At 38.9% G+C, this 25665-nt stretch overlaps 1 protein-coding gene across 1 annotated transcript; it reads left to right on the top strand.

Annotated features, from left to right (window-relative positions):
* On the top strand, positions 1 to 25651 carry TSPAN3 (tetraspanin 3). The gene is made up of 7 exons (XM_026478592.4): positions 1 to 632; positions 11853 to 12044; positions 12273 to 12347; positions 16373 to 16474; positions 17397 to 17549; positions 17814 to 17897; positions 24753 to 25651. The coding sequence occupies exons 1-7, from the start codon at positions 570 to 572 to the stop codon at positions 24843 to 24845; spliced, it is 762 nt and encodes a 253-aa protein (XP_026334377.1). The 5' UTR covers positions 1 to 569; the 3' UTR covers positions 24846 to 25651.
* Positions 25652 to 25665: the final 14 nt, after the last annotated feature.

Consider the following 25665-nt stretch of genomic DNA (forward strand, 5'->3'; position numbering starts at 1 on the left):
ACGTTCTCCATAAATACTTGTAGGTGTTCGCTGCCCTTCCCCGAGCCCCGCTGCTTAGGCGCTCCCCTGTCAGGAAAACCTTGACGTGAAGTGGGAGAGAGTCGTGTCTCCGACCTCTTTAGGGGAGAACGGGCTAGACAGAAAGACAGCGTTCTGAATCATCTATAAGGCTGGCGTAGCTCAAGAGGAGGGCAGTGGGTTTGTTCCTCTGGAACTTCCCTGAGGAGCCCTGTGCGTCCAAGGGCGGCCAGAGGCCAAGAGCCGGCGCTGAATCTTCGACTCCTTTAAGAGGCGTGGCCTCGCTGTAGCTGCCGCGGGAGTGACTGGCTGAAGCTGTCGGGGGCGGGACTCGGTTGCCTAGGAGCGGCGCGGGGAGCCTGGGGATCTGCGGCGGCTGCGCGAAGAAGCGAGGTGCTTGCTGGGGCCGGGGCTGCGAGACGGCACCGGGGGCTGCGGTGAGCGCCGCGTAGGCCGTGCAGTTCCCAGTGGAGAGGCGCCGCCGCCATTGCCGCCTCGCTCGGTGAGCGCCTCCCGCTCGCCGAGCAGGGCCCCAGCGGGCCGCCGGCACCATGGGCCAGTGCGGCATCACCTCCTCCAAGACCGTGCTGGTGTTTCTCAACCTCATCTTCTGGGTGAGCGGGGCCGACGGGCGGGGAAGGGCGAGGGGCCGGCGGCGCGGCCCAGGGGAGGCCTCGAGTGAGGTGCTCGAGGGGCCCGGCGCTGCGGGGGCAGCGGTGACGAGCTCGGCGGCGACGGGGCCCTGCGGCGGAGGCCTCTTCTCGAGGTCCCTCTCGGGCCGGGATGGAGGCGGGTGAAGGGAAGCCCTCGCGGGCTTCCGGCGGCCTCCGCGCTTGGGCTTGAGTCCCCGGACGGCTGGCTCCGCGCCAGGACCTCCGCGGTGAGAGGCTGGGTCGCGCCCCCCGGCCCTCCCTCTGGAACAGCCTGCTCGACCGAGAGCTCTCACTGCAGATTCTTTCAGGACCTCAGGCTCGAAATGGGATACTCCCCAAAGAGTCAGGCTCTGCTTTCTTTGTCAGGGCCCGGAGCCCCGGCAGCTCCAGTGGCAGCCCCGAGGCGTGTGAGCAAACGGTGCCGCTCCACGGGGACGCTAGCGACTCAGGGCTGAGGGATTTTGACTTACAGCTCTTTGTGTATGGAGAACTGGTCAGCTGGTTACCAGCCCAGAAAACTGAAAGGTTTCAACTTGATAAGCCAAATAATTCTTTGCCCAAGAAAATCGGTCACTGGGCGTTAGTAGCCTGAGATCATAAACCCTCGTTAAATAGGATTCGGATGTCAAAAGATTTTGAAAGCAATGAGTTCACTTTCAACAAAAGGTGGCTTATGAATTTTTTTGGACACGCCCCCAAAGAAAGGGGTGTTTATAACCATTTCATCGCAGTTCAGGTTCTTATCTCACCAGGGATTTTTATAATAACCGGTGTTGTTCCTATCACTCTCCACCTTCTAGTCCATCTGGACCTTGCACCCTGATAAATCTTACTAAGCATTTCTTCCCTCACATAATTTTATTTAAAAAGCAGCCCCCCTCCCAAATCTTCAGCAGTACAATAAGGTTCAACCTCCTCTTGGTATTGCCGCTGAAGTCTTCAGTCACCTTTCCTTCCTCATGACTGGCCATGGTCTTAAACACTTGCTGTCTAGTCCCCAGACAGTCCTTGAACGTTCCCACTTCCCATACTTTTGTATGTCCCCATTCAACAGCTTCTTCTCACACACATACATCATTTGGAAAGAATCCTTGCCTTCTTAACATCCCTCCATCTCAACAAAGGATGAAACTTTTCATGTTCAGACCGCTGTAGCTTAAAAGGATAATTACATATAATAAGGCACTACACACAAATATTGCCATAGAGTCTTTTAGAGTATTTATGGTGTGATGGAAAAGGTCCTGATAGTACCTGTTCAAAATCACGCACGTGACGTTGGGGTTTCTATGATCTCTTTCAATTAGAGCAGTGTTTCTCATACTTTAGTTTGAGTTACAAACCTTTTTAAAAGGTAAAAGAATTTTTTTGCGATCTTCAAATGAGAGACACTCTATTAGATAATAAGGTACTTAGGCAGAGACTTGGCTTTGTAACCTTTACAGTTTTTTGGGATTTTTATGGGCATAGCTATTTGATTTTGAAAAATAAACTATCAGGTGAATTCTAGACTATTGAGTCTCAAGGACTGAAATTGTTAATGTAACAAAATATTTAAAGCACAGGAACCATTGTCTTTAAATAATTAAATTTTGGAGGGCCCTGGGTGGCTCATTTGGTTAAGCATCCGACTCTTGATTTGGCTGAGGTGATGATCTCAGGGTCCCGAGATTGAGCCCTGATATTGAGCCCTGAGCCTCTGCTCTTGCTCAGTGGGGAGTCTGCTTGGGATTCTCTCTCTCCCTCCCTCCCACTCATGTGCATTTTCTCCCTCAAACAAATAAATATTTTTTAAAAATTTAAAAATAGTTAAATTTTCATTTACTCTAAAATATCAGTTAATTCTAAGTGATTGCTCATGAATCTTTAGAAATGGTGTAAGTATATGTACTACTGGTACTTCTGTAAAGAAGGGTTAGGTTGAACTTGAGTTGTGCTTTTCGTAGTGGGTTATTGCCAAGACTAAAGTCATATTGTGTAGTAAAAATATCCTTTTTCTAGGTTAGTAGGATAGTAAAGCTTTTGTGAGCTGTGATAAGTTAAGCAGACATGCAGGGGGGAGAATGTGGCTTAGAGCAGGATTAGTGGAACATAACTAATGAGGAAACAGTATTAGATGTGTCTCCCACTAAACGATTAGTTTAAGGACAGACCGTTGGAATCTAATGATTCTGGTAATGATAACTAACATTTCAGTGCTTATTACACCCAGCCAATGTGCTGAGCACTTTACAATGAGTGTCCTCACAGCAACTCCATCTGGCAGTAAGTATTCTTATGCATATTTTACAGATGAGGGCATTAAGGTTTACTGAGGTGAAGTTGCACGCCCAAGGTGTGGCAGAGTCTGCCTTCAAACCCAGGTTGTCTCATACTCTAGAGCCTGTGATGTTAGACCAAAGTGTAATTTTAAAATATTTGGAAGGGGGAAGGAACTCATTAGCCAAGTTAGAGTCACTTTCTCTAAACCATACTAATTTTAACCTTGGTTAGAGCCTGTACAATAATTTAAACTACACTGACTTGTCAGTTTAAAAAATTAGGTCGTTATGAGGAAGTACATACAACAGATGTTAACTGGTTCTGAGAATTTGTAGTGCGTTCTTCAGTTCTGATAAGTGTATTCATATACAGTGGCCCCTCCCTCCTTTTAATGCCTTAACACACACACACACACACACACACACACACACACGGAAGAATAGACATTCCCTCCATAGAGCATATCAAAAGTTTACCTAGGTTCCCTTGGGCAACTTTGTAAAGACTTTGTAGTTCTGTAGCATTGGTTCTTCACTATCAGATGGTAATGGCTGATTGTGGATAATGGCTGACTGTGGATTAATTGCTTTGGCAAGATCTTTAAACTATACCTTTTAATATCTTGATAATCCTGTTTTAGTTGGCAGTTTGTTCAATGAGCTGTGGAAATAGATATGTACCTGAAATACTTGGGCTTGGCACTAATGACCTGACAGTCAAAATTGTTAATGTTGACTTGGTCTGTATCCTTTTGGACAGAGCAGTCTAAGAAAGTTAACTCTGGAAAGGCACAAACTAAAAGGGGGAACAATCGTTTCTAAAATCCTGAAGGTTGTCTTCCTAGAACTAGAGTTCCTTACCAAATCCAGAATGTTAGGGCTGTAGTTTGAAAGATAATTTTGGACAAGTGAAATCAGGTGTACAACTTGAATCTCTATTTTTTAAATGTAAGTGTATTAGTGCTAGACCATGATAATTTATGGAAGACAGGAGTGTTTGAGGTACATGACTAAATATTGAAGACTAATGGAATAGTCTTCAATTTATAAAGAAATATTTCAAGGAAAACTAATGCTTCTTCTATAAACTGTACCTTTGTACCAAGGTTGGAAAGGATTCTTAATTCATTGGGTCATTTGATCTGACCCAGAGGAGGCCTCATCTAAAACAAGTTTAAATCAGTACTTTTTAATTTTCAGGTTTTATTCTTACACATTTGGGTTGGGGATGTGATACTTTTAAAATAGAACTTTCATCAGATGTGCTGGTATTTGCTTCTCTCTTTCCTCTGTGTCTATCATCGTGAATGACTACTCTGACAAAGCTATGTCATCAGAACACACCTTAAAAGCTAACAGATTTTTTTCCCATAATTGTTTTTCAGTTCACCACAAGAAAAGCTAACTTTGTCAGTAAGCAAGTCATGGTACATAATAGGAGACCTATTTCTTACCTTGCCTTTGGCAGTTAAGAAATTGAATGTTTCCAGTCTTACTTCATTTGTAGTCATCTGTCCACTCATCAAGTGCCTTGTGGCTCTGAGTAATTGTTGACTGAAAGAACTCAGCATTGGGAACTTGGAATCAGTCAGATGACCAAATGCAGGAATGCTCTCTTTAGTTGGAATTTAAGGAATAGGTTGTTTTTTAGCTTTTTAGAATATTTATCATGCATTGAAATATTTTCATGGATTTTATTCCATAAGATCCAGTTCAGGTTAGGATTTTCGCAGAAAACATATTCCATAAAATTTATACTTGCACCAGACAAGTATACCCTAAGAATCATTCACTCATAAATGCTTGTTGAATATCTATGCTTTACTTGTTTCTGAGAAATACAGAAAACAAAAAGAGACTCTCTGTTCTCTTAACAGCCTATGGGGTGAGGGAGCAGATAGGCAAAATCAATACTTTATTGAATTTAATTTCTAGGCGCACCTTCCTCCTTCTCTCCCTGTCAGATAAAACTCATGGACAGTCTCAAGTCTTCCTTTATCTCTTCTCCTTCCCCTACCTTAATAGTTTGGTTGAATCAATAGATGAGAAAAATTACTTGTGTTTATATATTTGTTTTTAATTTACTAAAGGTGGTCTATAGTAAATGCCAAAATATTGTATCTTACATTGTGACTGCTACTGATTAAATACATAACACCAAGGCTGGACAAACTATAAAGTTTATGCATCTCAGGCTCCTATATTAATAACTGATTCTTTTTATAGTCAGAGTAGGTTATGGGGACAGAAGGTCTTAGGAAAAAAAATGCATGTTTAAATTCCATGCTTCTCAGATGACCCTTGGAGCCCTACAATCTGAAAATAGCCAGTTTCCATGCTGTTAAAATAATCCGGCTCTGGCAATTGGTTCATCTCCAATTTCATTGCCACCTGAACTTTTGGGTCTTTCAAATGGTAGGTATAAATTGGATTAGGTGAACAAATTTATTAAACTAGATAAACAATGGCAAAAAAAAAAACTGAATACAGAAAAAAGTGAAAATAGGGCAGAATTGATTAACATGACTTCTGGAATATCATCAAAATAATAGAGATATTAAAGTATTAAGATATTTCTTCTTTAAGAATAATGACAATAATTCAGTGATGTAGATAATGATGGCAGAAGTGGCTTATTGTCAAAACTTTGCGACCCTAAGTGGAAATTTCTTCTTTTTTTACTTTGTCTCCTTGAAAGGTGATGTTTATGGGGTGGGGCGGAAGGATAATGTGTATAGAAAGAGTCGGAATTGTGTTAGGTAATCAGAAAACATCTGAAGAGGAGTCAAAGGCAGGTAGACGGGAGAAAAGTGGTAAATGGGAGATTGGCAGAGGTGCCTAAAATATTTGGGGTGATAGAGGTGCCTATTTTATGTTGGTGGTTAAGGACAGATACAGGAATTCACTTGTGAGAGAACAACAAAGTCTCAATTTCAGATGTAATTTTTAAATATTTTGGAACGCCTGGGTGGCTCAGTCGGTTAAGCACCTGCCTTCAACTCAGATCATGATCTCAGGGTCCTGTGATCAAGTCCCGCATCGGGCTCCTTGCTCAGCAGGGAGTCTATTCCTCCCTCTGCCTGCTGCTTCCCCTGCTTGTGCTCTCTCTCTGACAAACAAATAAATAAAATCTTAAAAAAATATTTTACTTTTCTGATTATGCAACTATTATATTTGCTTTTTTAAGAAGATACTAAAAAGTATTTTAAGAAAACAAACTAATATCACCGTAATTCCACACGCAGAGACAAACAATATTTTAGTGTGTTTTTTAATGTCTGTGACATGTTTTTCCCTTAGCACATCACATTATTATTTATTATTATTATAAATTATGCTTTAACAAAATATTTAACAGCTATAATGCCAAGTATACCTCTGGATGCCAGGGCTTTTTCTTTTGTTTTTGCTATAATTTTGTTACAGTATTATAACATTTGATGAACATACCTTCCATACAAATTCTTTGTTTCCATCTGACTTATTTTCTTAAGGATAGATTCCTAGAAGTGGAATTAATAGGTGTGAGAGGATAAATACTGAGGCCTGTATGTGTTGCCAGTTGCTTTCCAAAAAGATTATTCTGTATTAATCTCTACTCCAGACTGAGGGTTCTTTTATCTGTACCCTCACACATCTTTGAATACAGCTTGGCTCACTTTCTTTCTTTTTAAGATTTTATTTATTTATTTGAAGGAGTAAGAGAAAACATGAGCAGGGGGCGGGGCAGAGGGAGAAGCAGACACCCCACTGACCAGGGAGCCCCACTGTGGGGCTCTGATCCTGATCCTAGGACCCTGGGATCATGACCTGAGCTGAAGGCAGATGCTTAACTGACTGAGCCACCCAGGAGCCCTGCTTGGCTTTCTTATTGACCAATTTGTTAGGTAGAAAATGATACAGTTATTTTCATAGCTTTAGAAAATCTTGATAAGAATAGATTTAATTTCTGAAAGAAGGTTTGAAATCTTTGGAATAGTCCGTCTTTTCTTGAAAGTTGATAAGAAAGTGAATGAAATATTCAGCATTGGGCTTGGTAAAGGAGTAATTGTGTTTAATGATATGAAGTATTTTATCAGAGTAAGAGTTGAAACAAAGCATGTTTGGACTAGAGAATATTATGATACGTAGAATGCTAAAAGAAATTTTAAGGTGATTTTTAAGACACTCAGAATGGCACAAAGGTGATGTTTGGGGAAGCTTTCAGAAATGCTCTGTGTAGAATTACCAGTGGATTCCTTGCAGGAGAGAAGTGTGGTACATAAAAAACTAGTGTGAGTGTACAGGAAACAGAATTAAATGTTAAAAGATGTACATAAGATGGATTTCTGCAGGTATTTTTACCCTCTGCTTTCTTTTTGAAATCTGCTTTCTTACAAGCTCTAGAGTACACAGGTTTCTCACCTTGCCTTTTCTTGACTGTTCTTTCTCCCAGCGTTCCAGTCACTTTTACTTTACCAATTGATTCTTTGAGGCAAAAAATTAGTCCGAAGGAGCAGTTAACGCAGGTGGATGAGAGCTTGTCAAACATTGTGATTTTAGCTGAATGACCTCTCATGGTCCGTCTTTACACTGTTTTGATTCTTGCCAGTTCTGGACATGAATCGATGACAATACCGGTGTAAGAAAATCACTTCTATTCTTCTTTGCTTTATCTTCACCTAAATGTTCTATGGGATGCTTTCACCTTCACATTTCTAAACTTCCATATAGGTACACTTTTCACAACAGCTATTTTATTCTCTAGCTTGTAACAAGTCTGTTTAGTTTTTGATAGTGCCACATTCCCTTGTCGAGTTTCACTGTGGATGATGTGCCCCCTTTAGTTTCATATTCCTTCTTCCTTAGGAAATTAAAGAATTTAGTATTTCTTTGGATTTTAGCACTTTATCAGCTGTTTATTTCACAGAAGTTTTGAAAAATAGAAACAAAACAAAAAAACCCAACTAGTTTTCTATAGTTTATAGTTTCTAAACTTAGAAAAAGCAATCTTATGTAAGAATGAAATGTTTTACTTTAAGAGACTTCACATTTGTGTGTATGTGGTAGAAGGGTAAAAGGATAAAATGAATATCATACGTCTGGAACTCTGCTTCCAAAATTTGATAGCAAGATAGTTTTAGTTTTTAGAGAACAGCTTGGTATGGAAAAGCACTGGCTCTCCTAAAATTTTAAAATTCTGTGGCTTAATTTAGGGCATGAGTTTTTTAAAAGATAAGGAAGAATAGTTTTTAAAAAATTACTCTTTTGATAGTTTCAGCCCTCAGCCTTTCCTTTAAATTTCCCTTCATGTCTTTGTAAAAAGGATGAATATTTTTAGTATACTGTCCTGGCACAAATCCTTCTAGGCTCAGATTTTTTTCAGCAGTGACTAAAGCAGTGCAGTACAGTTGCTTCCAAGTTCTACATTTCGTCTCCTCTTCTGTGGCACCTCCTCCCGCTCTGCAGCTGCTTTGTTGGCAAAGCTCAGATCCTTTGATAGATTGCAATCCCATCATGACCCTTCAAAAGCAGGATTTAACCCACCTCACCTTTTAGCCTTTCTAATAGTTGTAATTCCCATATTAAACATCTGTGTGATGACTCTGCATACTAGTTAGGAATTACTTACAACTTCCTCTCTGTTTACCATACAGTTCTACCTGTGTTTTTAATACTGGTGGTTAGATGTCATTGAAGAAGTTGCTTATTGTTTTTAGGCCTTCAGCTGTTAGGACACATTTTTTTCATATTTTCAAAGAAACTGATGTCATTTCAGAAGTTGTTTATTATGCAACTTAAGATATAAGCACTGTATACAGATATCAAAAGAAAATTTTGAAGTCATCTTCAATTTAGGAAATAAGCCTCTGTTTATGAGTAATTTGATTTACATACTCACCAGCAATCAGCGCAGTTTCTGCTTTGGTGTGTGCAACTAGTAAGTTGTTTCCCACTATGTGTTCAAAATAGAGCTCTGTTATGTTCTCAGCTCTGCTGTGTGAATTGTATGTTGGCTGGTTTGCAGCCCAGGAAAAGATACTGCTCTCAAGTCAATTAGAAAAAAATAGGCAGCCTTACAGACAGCATCTCCTGTTAGCCTTCCATTGCATTTGTTACATGTCTGGTCATATCTGCTGTTGGTTTGTTTTTCTGCTTCCTCAGAGTCTCACTTTCAGTTGAGTGCTCCAGTCTGGGTGAAGGGTGGCAGCACTGGAAGTATTTACCTTGGCCCATTCCCAGGCAGTACCAATTGTGAGTCTCTTTAGTTATGTGGAAAGCTCATCATTTTGTATTTAAAATGCAAGTACTTCAGTGTCTGTGCTTCAGATTAATTGAATACATATCTTTTCCAGTTTTATCTTGTCATTCAAATTTCTGTAGGCTAAAATTTCATTTATTAGAAGCTCAAAAATGGAGTTTATTTTAATTAAGCCTTTTAAGAAATAAAAATTACCGTTTTAAAGTAAGAAAAGCTAAGAATCCAAAGGATAGAAAGATGATTAATGAAGACAAACTGGACAAAATTTGATTGATTCATATGTAGGATTTCTTCTAATTCAGTTGAGGACTGAAGGTATTTACTTTAGCAAAATATGTGTGTGTACATACATAGTATTGGGGTGCCTGGGTGGTTCAGTCATATGAGCATTCCACTTTGATTTTGGCTCAGCTCATGATCTTGGGGTGGTGAGATAGAGCCTTGAGTCCCCACTCTGCGGGGAGTCTGCTTGAGATTCTCTCCCGCTGCTCTCCCCACCTCGTAAGTGCATGCTTACGCGTGTGCACGCACTCTCTCTCAATAAATAAATCTTTAAAAAAAAACGGTAGTATTTGGTAAGAATGTTAAGTAATCCGTGTACTTCTGTAATTAATGCACCCAAACTATTAAGCTGTTTTTCTTCTTTTCCTTTTCCTATGCCTGCCTTCATCCCATAATAATATACCCCCTAAGTATGTCAGTGAACTCCGAGAACTTTTGAACAGGCGTGGTTGCTGTAAGTTCACCATTTATAAACTAAAAATCTATTCCAGATGTGATGACCATCAGGAATTTAGTAAACCGGATTAAGTTGCCAAATCATGTTTTTGAATAGTGAACTAAAAACTATGAACATTAGACCAAAGAGAAAAAAAACAAAAACTAAAGCTTATAATAGAAATGGGGGGTGTGTTATTGATTTCAAGGGAAAGGATGAGATGAATTATACTCAATAAATTTTAATTGATTGCGCCAAACGCCATTCTGTGTGCTGGGTGGTGATACAGGGCTAAAAGACAGATGGGCAAAATTTGTGCCCTGAAGGTATGCTGAGACATGTATAGTTACTACAGTTGTATGTGTGTCTGTGTGTGTGTACTGAGACATATATAAGTTGCAACAGGTGTAATAAATGCTCTGTTAGAACCAGGTGATGTGGGAGTGGGTAAAGGGCACCTAATCCAGCCTGAAAAGGTCAAGAATCTGCATCTTTGTGGACAACAAGGAGTCCTTAGGCTGGTGTGGAGAGGGCATTCAAAGAGCACAGCAGAGAGGTAGAGAAGTGACAGAATATGTGGTACATTTGGGTATGACAGTTTTCTCCTAGGGTGTATGTAGGGTAATGGAATCTGAGGTGAGGAGCAGGGAGCAGCAGCATTGTTCATCAGGGGCCTTATTTTGCCTCATCCTGATTTTAACCAAGCCGTTGTCTTGATCGGGTTTCCCCAAACTGAATGTGTCCCCTAGACTTAAGAAATAACTGCGTGTTTAGGTTGAAAGAGTTCACGATGTATCTAATATCATTGTGGAGGCTGTTTTCTAGTTTGGAGATTAATGATTTATGTGTTAAATTTTAAAGGACAGTGAAACCATTCTTTTCCTGTGAAAGTCTCAAAGTGCTCTACAAATGATAACTCATCAAATGCTTTAACACGTAGCCTCATGCTGCATTTGATCATTCATATATAAGCAAGTGGCAATAGGCTGTCAGCCTTGAGCAGGTACACAATGACAGCAGAGTGACAGTGATAGAGGAGAGGAGAGTGCAAGTAAAACTCTGCAGCTGGAGAATGGTGTCTGGAGCAGAGCCGAAATAAGGCAGCTCTCTGTTCCATGACTTTCTGTATTCACTTTCCCTTTCGATGCTCTAAAACCTTGTTATTCAAAGTGTAGTCCAAGAACCAGCAGCATCATCATCACCTGGGAATTTGGAAATGCAGAATCTCAGGCCCCAACCCCAGACCTACTGAATCAGAGTCTGCAGTTTACTAAGATCCTCACATGATTCCTGTTCACCTTAGAGTTTGAGAAGTACCATTCTAAAGAATAAGTCTAAGGGTTTGCAAAGTTGTTTAGTTAACTGAGCCTTCTGGCTTTATTATTGCAGTCTTGACTTAGGATAGGAAGTTTTTTGAAAATGGATATCAAGGTTACTAGCTATTATTATATTTTCTTTTTCCAAGTGGGTGGATAAAGTTTAGAAATGCAGATTTTGGAGTTAGATTGCCTGGATTCAAATCCTGGCTCTGCCACTTGTACATAACTTGTACATAATTTCTTCATTTGTTGAGGGCAACTACAATGAACAAAGGCGTACCCCACCACCCCACCGATCTATGGTGGACCTGTAGTTGAGTTGCAAATAAGCCTCTGTTGTGTGTTTGGGGGTGGGAGAGTTCGTTTTTGTCATTATTTATTGGATTCATTATTTCTTGATCTTTACTGAACCATCAGTTACTGAAAAGAAGGTAGCATTTGGGAAACTTTTCAACTTTAGTAAAGAAATGTGCTTACTAATGAATAATAGACTTTTCAGCTTCACTGTTAAAAAAAGTATGTAAATAGATTTAACAGTGATGGCAAATCTTATTACATTATAACATACTAAGAAGTAGTAGGAACATTTTACTTAACAGAACTTAAAGATTTTTACCAGTGCTCTGATCTTGTTTTCTACAGGGGGCAGCTGGGATTTTATGCTATGTGGGAGCCTATGTCTTTATCACTTATGATGACTATGACCACTTCTTCGAAGACGTGTACACTCTCATCCCTGCAGTAGTGATCATAGCTGTAGGAGCCCTGCTTTTCATTATTGGCCTAATTGGCTGCTGCGCCACAATCCGAGAAAGCCGCTGCGGACTTGCCACGGTAAGTTACCACTTTACTGACTGCATGTGTCATCATAACATGTGGGAATATTTTGTTTGTGTTACTTTCTTGAATCAAGCATGAAACTCCATAGACTCTTTGGCTTTTATGATTGAAGCAGAATTAGCACTTGTCCTCTAGCAGTTAATCTCAGGTAACGGTTTTTATATCAAGACAATATTTAGAGCAGTTTGTATTTAATTTTTGACACTGTTTTTTTCCTTACAGTTTGTCATCATCCTACTCTTGGTTTTTGTCACAGAAGTTGTTGTAGTGGTTTTGGGATACGTTTACAGAGCAAAGGTATGTTACTATTATTCATATGTTTTAAAAGGCAGTTTAAATGTTTCAAGTGAAATAGAACAAATTCATTTTATCAGAGTAAACATTTTCTTTTGCCTTACTTCAGTTTAGTCACTGCTTTAAAAATCTAAAGTTAATTAGAAATTGCACGGAGAACAGATTGGTGGTTGCCATTCGTGGAGGGTTGGGTGAAATGGGTGAAGGGAGTCAAAAGGTACAAACTTCCGGTTATAAGGTGAGTAAGCCGTGGGGATATAATGTACAACATGGCAGCTAAAGTTAGTAATACTGTAATGCATGTTTGAAAGTTGCTAAGGGAGTAGTAGATCTTAAAAGTTCTCTCATCACAATAAAAAAATTGTGTAATTATATATGGTGAAGGAATTGATTAGGCTTATGGTGATCATTTTGCCACATAAAAAGTTTGAACCATGCTGAAACTAATATAATGTTAGATGTCAGTTTTACTTCAATTTAAGAAAACAAAATGCATTTAGTAAACACAAGTCCAGTTTCCTGGCTTAATAAAGAGTACATACCAGAGAACTGAGCTTTTGTTTATGTTTAAGAATACTCCAGCAGGGGCACTTGGGTGGCTTAGTTGGTTAGGTGTCTGCCTTTGGCTCAGGTCATGATCCCGAGGTCCTGGGATTGAGTCCCACATCTGGCTCCCTGCTCAGCAGGGAGCCTGCTTCTCTCTCCCTCTGCCCCTCCCCCTGCTTGTGCTTGCTCTCTCTCTCTGCCCTCTCTCAAATAAGTAAATAAAAAATCTGAAAAAAAAAAAAAGAATATTGCAACATTTCAGGCTCTTTCTGAACACTTCTTTCCACTGAAGCTACCTATGTAGACATCTAAGGTTGTGTTTAATGTGGTTTCAGATCTCAGGAAGTCTCCTGAAAGCTTAATTGATTATTTATTTCAGTTTTATGTATTTTTCTACTATAGTAATTTTTTTTTTCCAGTGTATTATGTGCTGTGTCAGTTGGGGCCCCTGAGAAGCACATGCAAAGATGGAATTCAGTGTACATGGATTCTGTTAGAGGAAAAGTCTGTGAGAGAACATGGGGAAGGAACCAGGACTGGCTGAGAGCTATCAGGGCTGATGCAAGTGTAATCCCAAGTACTTGTTAGTGTAATTATGTAGTTAATTAAATATTGACTAAGTCTGTGAAAAAAATGAGCACACACAAAAAAGAAAATTGAATAATTTGAAGAGACTTGGTAAAAAAAAAAAGTAGTCACTAAAACATTTTCGATCAAATCAGATACGGGTATGATCGCTATATAGGTTTAGGGGAAATTTATTAATATTTAGTAGATTCTACACTTTGATTGTGTTGCAATGTCTCCACAGTTTAAAGAAACCAAAACTGGAAGTCACTGTCAATGTATTAAGGATGTGATTTGTGCAGAACAAATGATAAAGAGCTCTAATGAATGGATCTTATGCAAAGACAAGACCGGCTTGCATCTTTTTTTTTTTTTTTTTTAAGATTTTATTTATTTATTTGACAGAGAGAGAGAGAGACAGCCAGCCAGAGAGAGAGGGAACACAAGCAGGGGGAGTGGGAGAGGAAGAAGCAGGCTCCCAGCGGAGGAGCCAAGACAGGCTTGCATCTTAAGATCAGTGTGAAATACACATTTCTGTGCTTTAAGCTAAATGAAAATGTTTACTCTTTAAAAAGTCTGTGATTGTTATGGACTTTCTCAGTTAACCAACCAACTACTCCTGACCATAGGGGGCTTCTCAGTTTGTTAAATACAGTATAATTGCATTTACCACTGATTTTTACATGTGAGGTAATTATGAAAAACACAAGATGTTCTTTGGATGGAGAGAGTATGTGAAAGTCAATATAGGTCATGGTTAGGTCCTTTCATTCCACAAATATTTGTTAGGGATGGTTTTAGAACTTTGTCAAAATCATAGATGGCCTACTTGGATTTCAAACTATATTTGACAAACATATATATGGGTACCCATATATATATCCAGCTCACCCACTTGACCTTTGAACAGCACAGGGGTTTTATATGTTTAAGTTAATTAATATATGACATAAAGCTCTGGAACTCAAAGGTTAGAGATCAGCCAAAGGGTTTTCCTACTGTCCCATATGTTCTCTACCCAGGACGCACTAGAACACATTCAACTCTCACCTACATTACATTTAAGCTGTCCGCTGTCTGCTGAAGGAGGGGTTCGTTTTAAAATTTGATTCGTCCAGGCCCTCCTCTAACCTCAGGCTATTTCATGTGGTTGATTTGTTCATGCAGAATTTCCAGCTAACCCTTAACTAAACTTTATAGGCACATCCTAGTGACTGTTCCACATGGGGGAGATGTTATAGCCCTTTGTAAAATCCTTCTGGAGCTTAAGGTAGAGGCTTTTGCAATATCTGATCACAATTCACTTTCCTCATTTGAGGCAGGATAAGAGAAACCTTAAACCAACAACCAAGTAATTTCTGAACAAGGTAGTTTTCTCTCTTTTGCCCTTGTTGCATTCTGCTACAGTGTATCTTCTAAAGATCTAGCCCGGGGACTCCGAACTCCTTAAGGGTGAGGCAGTCATCTTTGTCCAGCAGTGGCAAGGTGCCTGGCGTAATAAATGGTATGAATTGGTCGATCGATTGAATGAAAAAAATTACTTGTCAAGACTTATTTAATATAGCAAAGTGTTCTACTGTTCTAATTTATAAGTATTTAACTTTCTTTACCTCAGAATGAACTGCAGATAAATAGTTGGTCAGCTGAGAAGTTTGTTCAGATTTCCTCAGCCTATGAATTCCCTGTACGGGAGGGTGGACATAAAAGTTTTCTGATTTCTGTTTTAGAAGAACTAAATTGAGGACTTCATTTTCCTTTGCCTCTTTAAGAAAAATGCCTTGGTTCTGGACATAGAGAAAGGTGATTGTGAGTTGAGATCCTACCTGTCCTGAGTGCCTGTCCTGAGGAACGAGGGGTCCTGCCAACTTGAACACCAAGGCGGCTGTTGCCAGCCACTCCCTTCTTGTCCCTCTTTCCTCTTAGTCACTTCCTCTTCTTTTCTTTCACCTTTTCTTTTTGTTTTGCCTGTTTTTGCTTTCTACCTACAGTACCATTTAAGCCTATAAACAATCTGCCTTTAATTAATTAGTTGGAGTATAACCTCAAAGCTGTGATAAAGATGTAATACAAGTATTCTTACTGAAATTTATAGTTTTAAATCAAAGGCATAATATGCCAATTTAATATTCAAACCATTGATACGTAAGGTACCAGGCAACTATGCCCCAAAAAAGAATGCATTGGATAATGCCACTACTGGTTATCAACTTTATTGTTGTATCACATAACTGCTATAATTACTAAGTAGGTCTAATCATCTTAGAAGGGTAAGGAGAATCTGGTACAAGCAAATTTTACTAAATGACACTTTCTTGCCACTTTAGTGATTGACAGCAATAAGTTATGAAGAGTTTATTTCCTGTCTCCTCATTCACACAACATTGAACTGTACTTTTTTCATAAATGGCCACTTTTGAGTACTGATTTTTTTTTACCTGCTGATTACTTTTGCATATTTGGCCAAGTCTTAACATTGAATAAATAAAATGGAAAACGTGTTGGTATTTGTTCCAAAAGTGAGGGATTTTTAAGTTCTTTTATTTTTACCTCCTTTAGGAAAGGAAAATGAGCAAGTCCAACCCACTGAAAGTTCATTTGAAAAGGAAGGCAGTTCATTTGTTATTTACGATATCTGTTTCAGGGTTCAGCTCTTTTCTCCCTCTTGAATAGATTGTTAATCTGCCATCTTGCACACAGTCTTCTCTTGGAATGCTTTTAATCTGTGTGACGTAATATGTCTGAATTTTCACCTGAATCTCTGTGGAGACAGGAAGGGAGAAAAATTTTTTTCTAACAAATTTACAGAGATATCTGGCAACTTGCCATACATGTCATTTAGATATTTTAGCTGGAGCCTTGACAAATGTTCGTTTTACCAGTATTATTAAGGGACTGAATTCTTTGTTTTGATTCAGGTGGAAAATGAGGTTGATCGCAGCATTCAGAAAGTGTATAAGACCTACAATGGAACCAATCCTGATGCTGCTAGCCGGGCTATTGATTATGTACAGAGACAGGTGAGCTCTCCTGAGGTGAATTTCTTTTTGAGAACCAGTCCCTGTTGGGTCAACCTTAAACAAACTCTATTTCTGTGTAAATTAGACATGTATTTTCATAGCCATGATTAGCTTCATGATGTATCTAATATTTTACCTTCACCCTTTTGTAAAGTTTTTTCCACTATCACCTAATCAAAGCCAGATAAGAAGCATTTGACTTTTTACCAAAAAAATAATTAGCCAGGAAGGTGATAATGGAAGAGAGGTATGGTTACAGGAAAGGTGGGAGCCTCAAGAGACTTCACAGGAGGTAAGAGGTCTTTCATATACCTTTAGAAAGTAAGGCCAGAAAAGAGAACATGGAAAAAAAAAAAAAGGACAATTTGAAATACACGAAGGCAGAGAGAATAGTATCGTACCCATAAACGTACCCCAAAATTGCCAGTTTTTTGTTAATCTTATTTCATCTTTACCCCCACATATCTTTTGCTAGATTATCTTAAAGCAAATCCCAGACATTTCAGAGAAAATATTTGAAGCACATTGTCATTGGAAATAATACTTACCTCAGAACCGGGTATTTAACATGTAAGATATGAAGATTTTTCTTAGCTATAAATTACCCCTTGTGGGTAATGTCCTTCTCGTGTGGAGGTTCTAAAATTAAAAATTAAAATAGTCGTATGTGGCTATTTAAATTAAAATTTACAGTTCAGTTCCTTAGTCATCGTAGCCACATTGTAAGTGCTCAGTAGCCTCGGGTGGTTAGTGGCTAACATGTTGAACATGCAGACACAGAACATTTCCATCCCTGCAGAAAGTTTTATGGGGCCTCACTGGTCTAGAGTAGCTTAAAGCTCTGCAGTGCACAGAATTCTTAAGTCCAACACAGATATATGTGTCTCGTGAGGACTAATATTTCTCTTCTCTTCCCCACTAGCTACATTGTTGTGGAATTCACAACTATTCAGACTGGGAAAATACAGACTGGTTCAAAGAAACAAAAAACCAGAGTGTCCCTCTTAGCTGCTGCAGAGAGACGGCCAGCAGCTGTAATGGCAGTCTGGCCCACCCCTCTGACCTCTATGCCGAGGTAAATTTGGTTTCTTGGCCAACACTTGAATCTAGCTTGGTAACCTGTTTTTCTCTGTGAACTGTCTTTACCTAGAACGTCTTTCCTATACTCTTTTGCGTGTCTTTAATTCTGTTTTATGTTACCGTAAATTCCTTTTAAATGCATTGTCTCTCCCTCTTTGGGTTTCTGTTATTTCCATTTCTGCCACTGAGTAGTAACATTTGACCTTGCACCTTTCACTTTTAAAAAAAGACTTCTAATGAGGATGACTGTGTGTTTCAGGGCTGCGAGGCTCTAGTTGTGAAGAAGCTACAAGAAATCATGATGCATGTTATCTGGGCAGCGCTGGCATTTGCAGCAATTCAGGTAAGCGCAGCTAGCCAAGGAGTTGTTATCAGAGTCTGCTGATTCTTTGATGTCAGCCGCGAATGGTTTTCATCATTAAGTTCAGTTAAAACTTTGTGTATATAGATAACTTGGAAGTGATTGAGGAATAGGCCACCAGTTTCCAACATCTTCCATTTCCTGTCTCTAAACCTAGTCCCAAAGTGGTTCCAAGAAACCAGAGATCTGGATGTGAGGACTGTGTTTGAGGGGACTCTGCTTTATTTTCTTGACTTGATTGGAGAGTGGCCTGTTCAGAATACATACTGTTCCCAGTCCCAGTGTATTCTTGGGAGCTGTTTTAGTAGAACTTCACAGAATTTTTAAAAGCTGTACTGCTTTATTTCCCTTTGGAAATGGAAAGCTTTTTTCCAATCTTTTTGTACTATTCTTCCGGTTCTTATTTTTCTGTCCTCGAGGGGTTTATATGTCCATATAAGTAAATCAAGAACTGGTACTACAGCACTAATCTCTTAAACTGATAGAAGCAGACCAGTGAAAACTGAGGTTCTAACCTCTTCTGTATTTGTGGACTTGGGTTTTTCAGACTGACAGCCATCAGGAGTCCGTGTCATCACTTGGCACCTCTGCAAGTGTACCATGCCATCTTTGGTAGCTGAGGGGACTTGTTTTCCCCGCTCCTACCAGTGAAAACAGTCTTTTTCCCCACCTAAAAATGGCATGTGCGAAGTAGCTGGTGACTGTTTAATTATCTCTCACTTTATCTACTCCTTCCGCTCTCCCCCACCCACATCCTTATCCCTCACCTGAAAACAAATAAGAAAGACAGCTATTTTTCTACCTACATTGCTGGTTTCTCAGGTGTATACAGTATATCTTAGGGATTATGTTAGAGGAATCTTAAACTGAGACTAGCCAATTGTTTGAAATCACTGAGAATCCTTTGCGTCAGATTTCGTTCTCAGAGTGTTCTTTTGATAGTTCTTGAAATATGCTTCAGGCCTAGAGAATCTATTTTAAGAAAGTGTAGGCATCTTTTAATTGTTAGATAAAACCAATGTAATTGCTAGTTTAAGGGTAAGTTGCTTGGATTGCCTGCTGTCTGTATATTTGAACAGAAGCTAGTGTATTTAATGGAAAATGCCTTTTAAAATGGCAAAAAGGTGATTGTTTACTTTGCTGGTATTCAAACAGCCCTGAAATGATTCATTAAAAAGCCTACGTCTTTATTTGCTATGGTCTCTGCCCTTCTAAACATTTACTTTGTAGCTCAGCATAGCAGTAGTATGTTGATCAGCAGGCATGTATTTCATATTTTGATTGTGCAAGCACATTCATTTAGCTAAAAATAATGAAACATAAGGGAGGTCTCTTTTCCCAAGTGAAATCCTGGTCTGTGCATTCTTAATGATTTTATTTGTGTTAATAAATCAGCACATACTAGCATGAAGCAAAAAAGCTTTGAAACTGTAAGGTGCTTATGATCATGAAATATGCAGCATGTATAAAGAAGACTGATGAAAATCGTTACTTTAGCTATGTCCCTCATCTAGTTACACTTATTAACCAGGCAGATATTGCTTCACTAAATATTTTTCAGTAGGGGCTAATAAATATTTTAACTAGTCTCTTAATTTAAGTATGCCTTCTGATATGCATTTTATACTTAAATCACCCTGATTTAGGTAATAGCTGATAAAGATTTGATGTGTTCAGTTCAACAAAAGTCAAGGATTCAGAGCTTTCACAGACTCAAAACCTAGTGGTTCTGAAAATTTAAAAACTTTGGTTTTAAGGGAAAAACGTACATGAAATAATGAAAGAATTTTCCCTAATATGTTTTCTTTTTTAAAAGAGTACCTGTAAATGTTCTGAACTTTTGATACTCAAAATCTGATTTAGATTGGTGCCCTCGGTGTGGAAAACCTGAGCAAAGGCAAAAACAACTCAAAGATCAGTGATCTCTTGTGCTTGTATGCCCATCCTGACAGAGAAAGTTAGAGCTAGAAGGATGCTTGGGGGGTGTCTAGTCCCTGTTTCCTTTGTTTTAAAGGCCATGAAAATGAGGAGGCAGGGGGACAAAGATAGTATGACTAATGACCATCAGTGAAACTTGAACCCTGGCCTATTGTACTCTGCCTCCAATTACAAAGTAAAGAAATAAGGTTCTCAAAAGATTAAATTCCTCAATTCTTTTATGAACCTGACAGTTAATTGGCACTTCAGCTTAAAATACACAATGTAATAGCATTGAAATATCATTGACACTTTCCTTCAGGTTCTAAAGTAGGGCACCTCTAAGAACTATCATAGGAAATATGATTTTAAATCATGTTGGGGCACCTGGCTGACTCAGTCGGAAGAGATGCGACTTGATCTTGGGGGCGTGAGTTTGAGCCCATGTTGGGTGTAGAGATTTCTTAAATAAAGTAAACTTAAAAAAAATAATGTTAGAGATTGAAAGATGATTTTTGGTAGTGTTGTATGAAAACTGTTTGAAGCATTGTCTTTTTTGAATTTGAGTGTGATTTATGGCACTGTTAAGCAACACTTTGTTGAAGTTCTAAGGTGATAAGGTGAATTTAAGAAGAAATTTTTTAAAGATTTTATTTATGTATTTGATAGAGAATGGGAGAGCACAAGCAGGGGGAGCACGGTCTAGAGGGAGAGAGAGAAGCAGGCTTCCCACTGAGCGGGGAGCCTGATGTTGGCTTGATCCCAGGACCCCGGGATCATGACCTGAACCAAAGGCAGACACTTAACCACTTAATCGGTTGAGCCACCCAGGCGCCCTGAAGAATTTTTCTCATAATCTTAATTGACCAATAGAAAGCTCTAGTTCACATGTTAGGCGTCTGGAGGCCCTACGGGTCAAATCTAGCCCACTCTTTTTATGTTAGCCACACTCAAGTATATGTGACTGCTTTTGTGTTACAGTGGCAGAGTTGCATGGTTGTGACAGAGACTGATTTTGTCTCTTGGTTCACAAAGCCTAAAATATTTACCCTTTAAGAAAACACTTGTTGGCCCTTGTTCTAGTCTAGTTAAGTGATCTAGGTTTGAGTAGACCAAATGATCAAGGGAAAAAAAAACTCTGAAAAATACTAGTTAATTTTTACAACAGGATTTTTTAAGCAAGAGAAAGATTTTAAAAAGTTTGCTACATTACCTTTTGGTAGCTTTCGTTTTTTAATTTTATTTTTAAGTTATCTCCACACCCAATGAGGGGCTTGAACATACAACCTCGAGACCAAGAGTTGCATGTTCCACCAAATGAGCCAGCCAGGCACCCCTTTATTTTGTTAGCTTTTTAAAATCAGCAAGATATTTGACTTCTTTGAGTGTAGCCAGCCTCTTAAATTAACGAATAATCAATTAGGAATTTTATTTCTAAAAGATCTGGTCATAATAATAGACAAAAATCTAGGTTTTGATTTGGCAATCTCAAGTATCTGCTGTGAGTAAGGCTTTCTGCAAAGACAGTATGGAAAAAGTGGGAATTATCTGTCTTTGGAGTCTCATGAAGTTGGCATGTCCTCAAGATAGAGTGACCAAGAGCATACTTTCACGGAGGACTGTTTCCCAAGGCCATGTTGCTTTTTTCTGGTCTATATGCCAAGTGTGCTCTTTCCTTCCTCCTGCTTCTTGATTGCCAGTTAGTCATTAAAATGACTTAAAATACGTAAGTGAATAACACTTCAGATCGGGCCCCCGATAGTTAAAATCTAGTAGGTTGATTCTGACACACTTTTAAAGAAATATTTTAAGTAATTCTTCTTTAAAAATTTAAACCAAGGCTTGGGAATCTAATTCTTGAATGACTAGATTTTTTTTTAATTTTAGAAGAAATTAAATATTAATTGTTAACTTTTTCTAAGTTTTACCCATTTGATAGAATTTTTTTCAGATGATGTAAGTTTAGTAAAATATAAGTCTCCCTCTCAGTCTTATGCTAGTTCTATTACCAGTTTTCTGTATATCCTTCCAGAAGTAGTTTTGGTTAGATAGCACATAAATATTTTTCATACAAATAGAAGCTTATGGTATGTAATTTTCTACCTTGCTTTTTTAAAAAATTGAGATAATTGTATATTCACATGCTTTTTATTATTAAGTAAACTCTGCCCCCATCGTGGGGTGCAAACTCATGACCCCGAGATGAAGAGTCACATACTCCACCAACTGAGCCAGCCAGGAGCCCCTATTCACATGCAGTTTTACGAAGTAGTACAGACAGAGTCCTTGTATGCTTTGTCCAGTTTCCCTCAGTGATATTTTGCAAAACTATAGTGTATCACAACCAGGGTATTGGCACTGATGTAATCCACCAATTTAATTCAGATTTTTTATTTCTATTTGTGTATATTCGGTTCTGTATAGTTTTATGACGCGGTAAGTTCCTGTATCCACCACCATGATCAAGATACTGAACAGTCTAACACCACGAGGATTCCACCTAGTACCCTTTTGTAACTAACTGTACCCACCTCCACCCTGTGACTCCTCCCCCCATGCCCTGGCAACCACTAATCTGTTCTCCATTTCTAAAATTTTGTCATTTCAATGTATTATATAAATGGAACCATATGGTATGTAACCTTTGGTTCCTTCTTATGTCTTACTGTGGCTGCATAGTATTCAGTTTGGGGGCATACTTTATAATTTATCTCATCTACATTAATGGGCACTTATATAAGTCTTGCTATTACAGACACGCAAGTAGCGAATGTCCTCTGTATGCACGTGGAAAGTCTATAGCAAAACTTTGTAGCTACGAAGTTGAGGAATCAGTGTATAAGTGGCTTTTTGATAGGTATTTCCACATTTTTCTCAGAAAAGGGTGTTTCCAGTGTGCAGTTCCAAAGCCTTGTATAACAATACCTATTTTCCCATAATGCCCCCTTCATAATATATTCTAGAACATTTTAATCCTTGGCAGTCATTTTTTAATCACCATTTGCCTCTCTATTTAGCAATCATTTTTTGCATTTGCTTGGCGTTATATTTAGACTGAGTGCAGATTAGTTCTCATGACTTGAATATTGCAGGGGAAGTTTTTATTGCAAGAAATAACTCTGGAGCTAGAATATTTCCAAGTCTATTGTTGGAAAATTTTAATCAGTGAAATTTCAGTATAGCAGAGCTTTGGAAGTGAGCCTGTAGTACTTAGTGATGAGGTTTGGACCGTAAGAAGTTAATGTGTAGAGCTTAATGTTCGTAAACAGACTCATTCCGAAGCATGAGTAGGGTTTTATCAAGCTTATTTAATTGTTTTAAAATCAGTGCAAGTTGACTTAATTGAAATAAAAGTCAGGAAAAGAAATGATGCTTATTTCAGACCCCATTTGAGAATGCTGACTCCTTCAGTAGAAGTTAACCAACTGAAAGGAATGTGAGGGAACTGGGATGGGGAGAGAGATTTTTTTCCCAGAAAATCAGTAATTTCTGAGCTTAGCATTTCTATTGCTCAATTTAACGTTGCCTGTGAACATAATTCTGTTTGATTTTAAAGCTTTTCTAAGAATATTTTGATGTACAGTGAATGGAAATTATTTCTTTAGGAATTAGATATCAAACATGCCCAGAACTGGCTAAAGATATGTACTGAATTTTAACAATATCCACTTTTAAAATGTCTTCAAGGTGCTTTGTGCTGTTATTGCACTTAGCAAATATTGGTGTAATGAAACTGATGGATTTAAGCAGCAAGTATATATCCCAAATGGGTAGAAAGAATGTGGGCTAATTGAGGGCAGAAATTGGAGCGTGTGACTTTTATACCATGGCGAAGTCAGATTGAGGACATCCTTATTCTCTGTGTATTGTGTCTCATTAGTAATCTTCCACTTCAAACTTTGAGAGTACATTTCGTTGAAATTGATTGACCCCATATGTACAGAAAGCCTTGCCTTTTAAAATCAAATAACTGAGACCTTTCACTGCCACTGAAAAGTTAGAACAGCAAATTAACTTACTCTTATTTGGCTCTTTGGTTACTATTTATATTTTGTAAGAAGCCAGGTCAAAAATTCTAGAATCGTTTTGTCTTTAATCCAGTTTAATCCTCTTGCTTATTCAAAATAACGTGGCATGACTTTATTACAATTCCAGTTTGCTGCCACAGAAGGATTAGGGTTTATTAAAATAAAATGATGAAGGAAGAGTGACCTTTAAAAAGTAATGTGTGTGTAATACCACAGAGCCAAATCTGGATTTCAAAAATAGTAAATAATTATGAAAGAGACGAAAACCTTCAAACCAATTTTTTGGCATTAAGATTAGTTTTCCACCATAGGGGTTTTGGACTATTCATGTACTGAATTTTGTGGATTGTTCATAAAGCCTGTGACCCCAAATCCAGATGCCTGGAAAGACCACCAGTAAGTTTCCTTAATACACATAGTCTTGGTCATTCCACTCCCTAGACCTTTGGCGTGCAGTATGGTAGCCACTAGCCAGTCACATGTGTCCCAAGTTTAAATTAATTTAAATAAAATAAAAAACATAATTCCTCAGTTGCACTAGCTGCATTTCAGGTGCTCAGTAGCTCCATGTAGCTATGGCTGCCGAATTTGACAGGGCAGATATAGAATGTTTCCGTCATTGCAGAAAGTTCTTCTTTAGAGCGCTGTTGTTGATTGAGAGTGGGGATGGCAGGAGGAGAGTCTTGTGTTTCTGCTCTTCACGTATTGTTCCTAGGTGTGAGACAAGGAAACTAAAAGTTGGTTCCTAAAAAGCCAATGTGTTCATTCGAAATTGCTTCTGTTTCTGTTGTTATTGCAGAACTTTGAAACAGTTCTATTACCAACCAAGAAATACACACTGCTATGAGAGGGTCTTCAGCCTTCTTTTTCCCCTGTTGTTTTCTTCCCACAGCTGCTGGGCATGTTGTGTGCGTGCATCGTGTTGTGCAGAAGGAGTAGAGATCCTGCCTATGAGCTCCTCATCACCGGCGGAACCTATGCATAGTCGAAAACGCAAGCCTGAGCTTTTTTAGTCTTGTTGTTCTGATTTGGAAGGTGAATTGAGCAGGTCTACTGCATCGGCGGCCCGAGTTCATTTAGTTAAAGCACACAGGTGTTGGACAAAGCAGCTTGGCTCTTCATGTGCCCACCTACTTCCCTACCCACCTAGGATTTTTTTTTCCTCTAGTCTAGCTGACTCTCCATGTCCCTAAGTTTTTAAGTATGGCAGTATATGTTCTAATTCCAGAACCATTTGCAGGTTCATAGTGTGGGAGAATCAAAGGAGGGCCTGGGCCTGCTCTGTTACCTCCATGCAGTAATGGGGCTGCTGCCAGAGTATCACTGGGCCCTTTCCGTCTTCGTGATGGAGAACTCTGGGCCCAAGGTTTTTGGGGGGGAGGGGGAGGAAACCAGCTGCGGTTAAAAGTTAACACCAGATGGTGCCCCTCGTCAGTGTCCTTTTAAAAAACATATACTGTAGTCCAATAAGATAGCAACTGTATAAAATTGCTAAAGTAGATTTTAGAATCATACAGTGTGTTCTTGGTTCATCTTCAAAATCAGACTGATCTTTGAAACTAGCAGTTTTTAATCAGAGCTGGCTTTATAGGAGGAGTATAATGTATGCACTACTGTTTTAAAACAATTAGTGTGAGAGTGTGTGTGTGTTTTTGTATGATTGAGCCCATTCATTGTAAGTCTAAACTCGTTAGGATTAACGTACCCATGTAGACTAGCAAAATAGTATGTAGATGTGATCTCAGTTGTAAATAGAAAAATCTAATTCAATAAACTCTGTATCACCCTCAACATGTACTTTTTAA

Source organism: Ursus arctos, unplaced genomic scaffold (assembly GCF_023065955.2).
Source record: "Ursus arctos isolate Adak ecotype North America unplaced genomic scaffold, UrsArc2.0 scaffold_28, whole genome shotgun sequence".
In the NCBI taxonomy this organism is placed as follows: Eukaryota; Metazoa; Chordata; class Mammalia; order Carnivora; family Ursidae; genus Ursus; species Ursus arctos.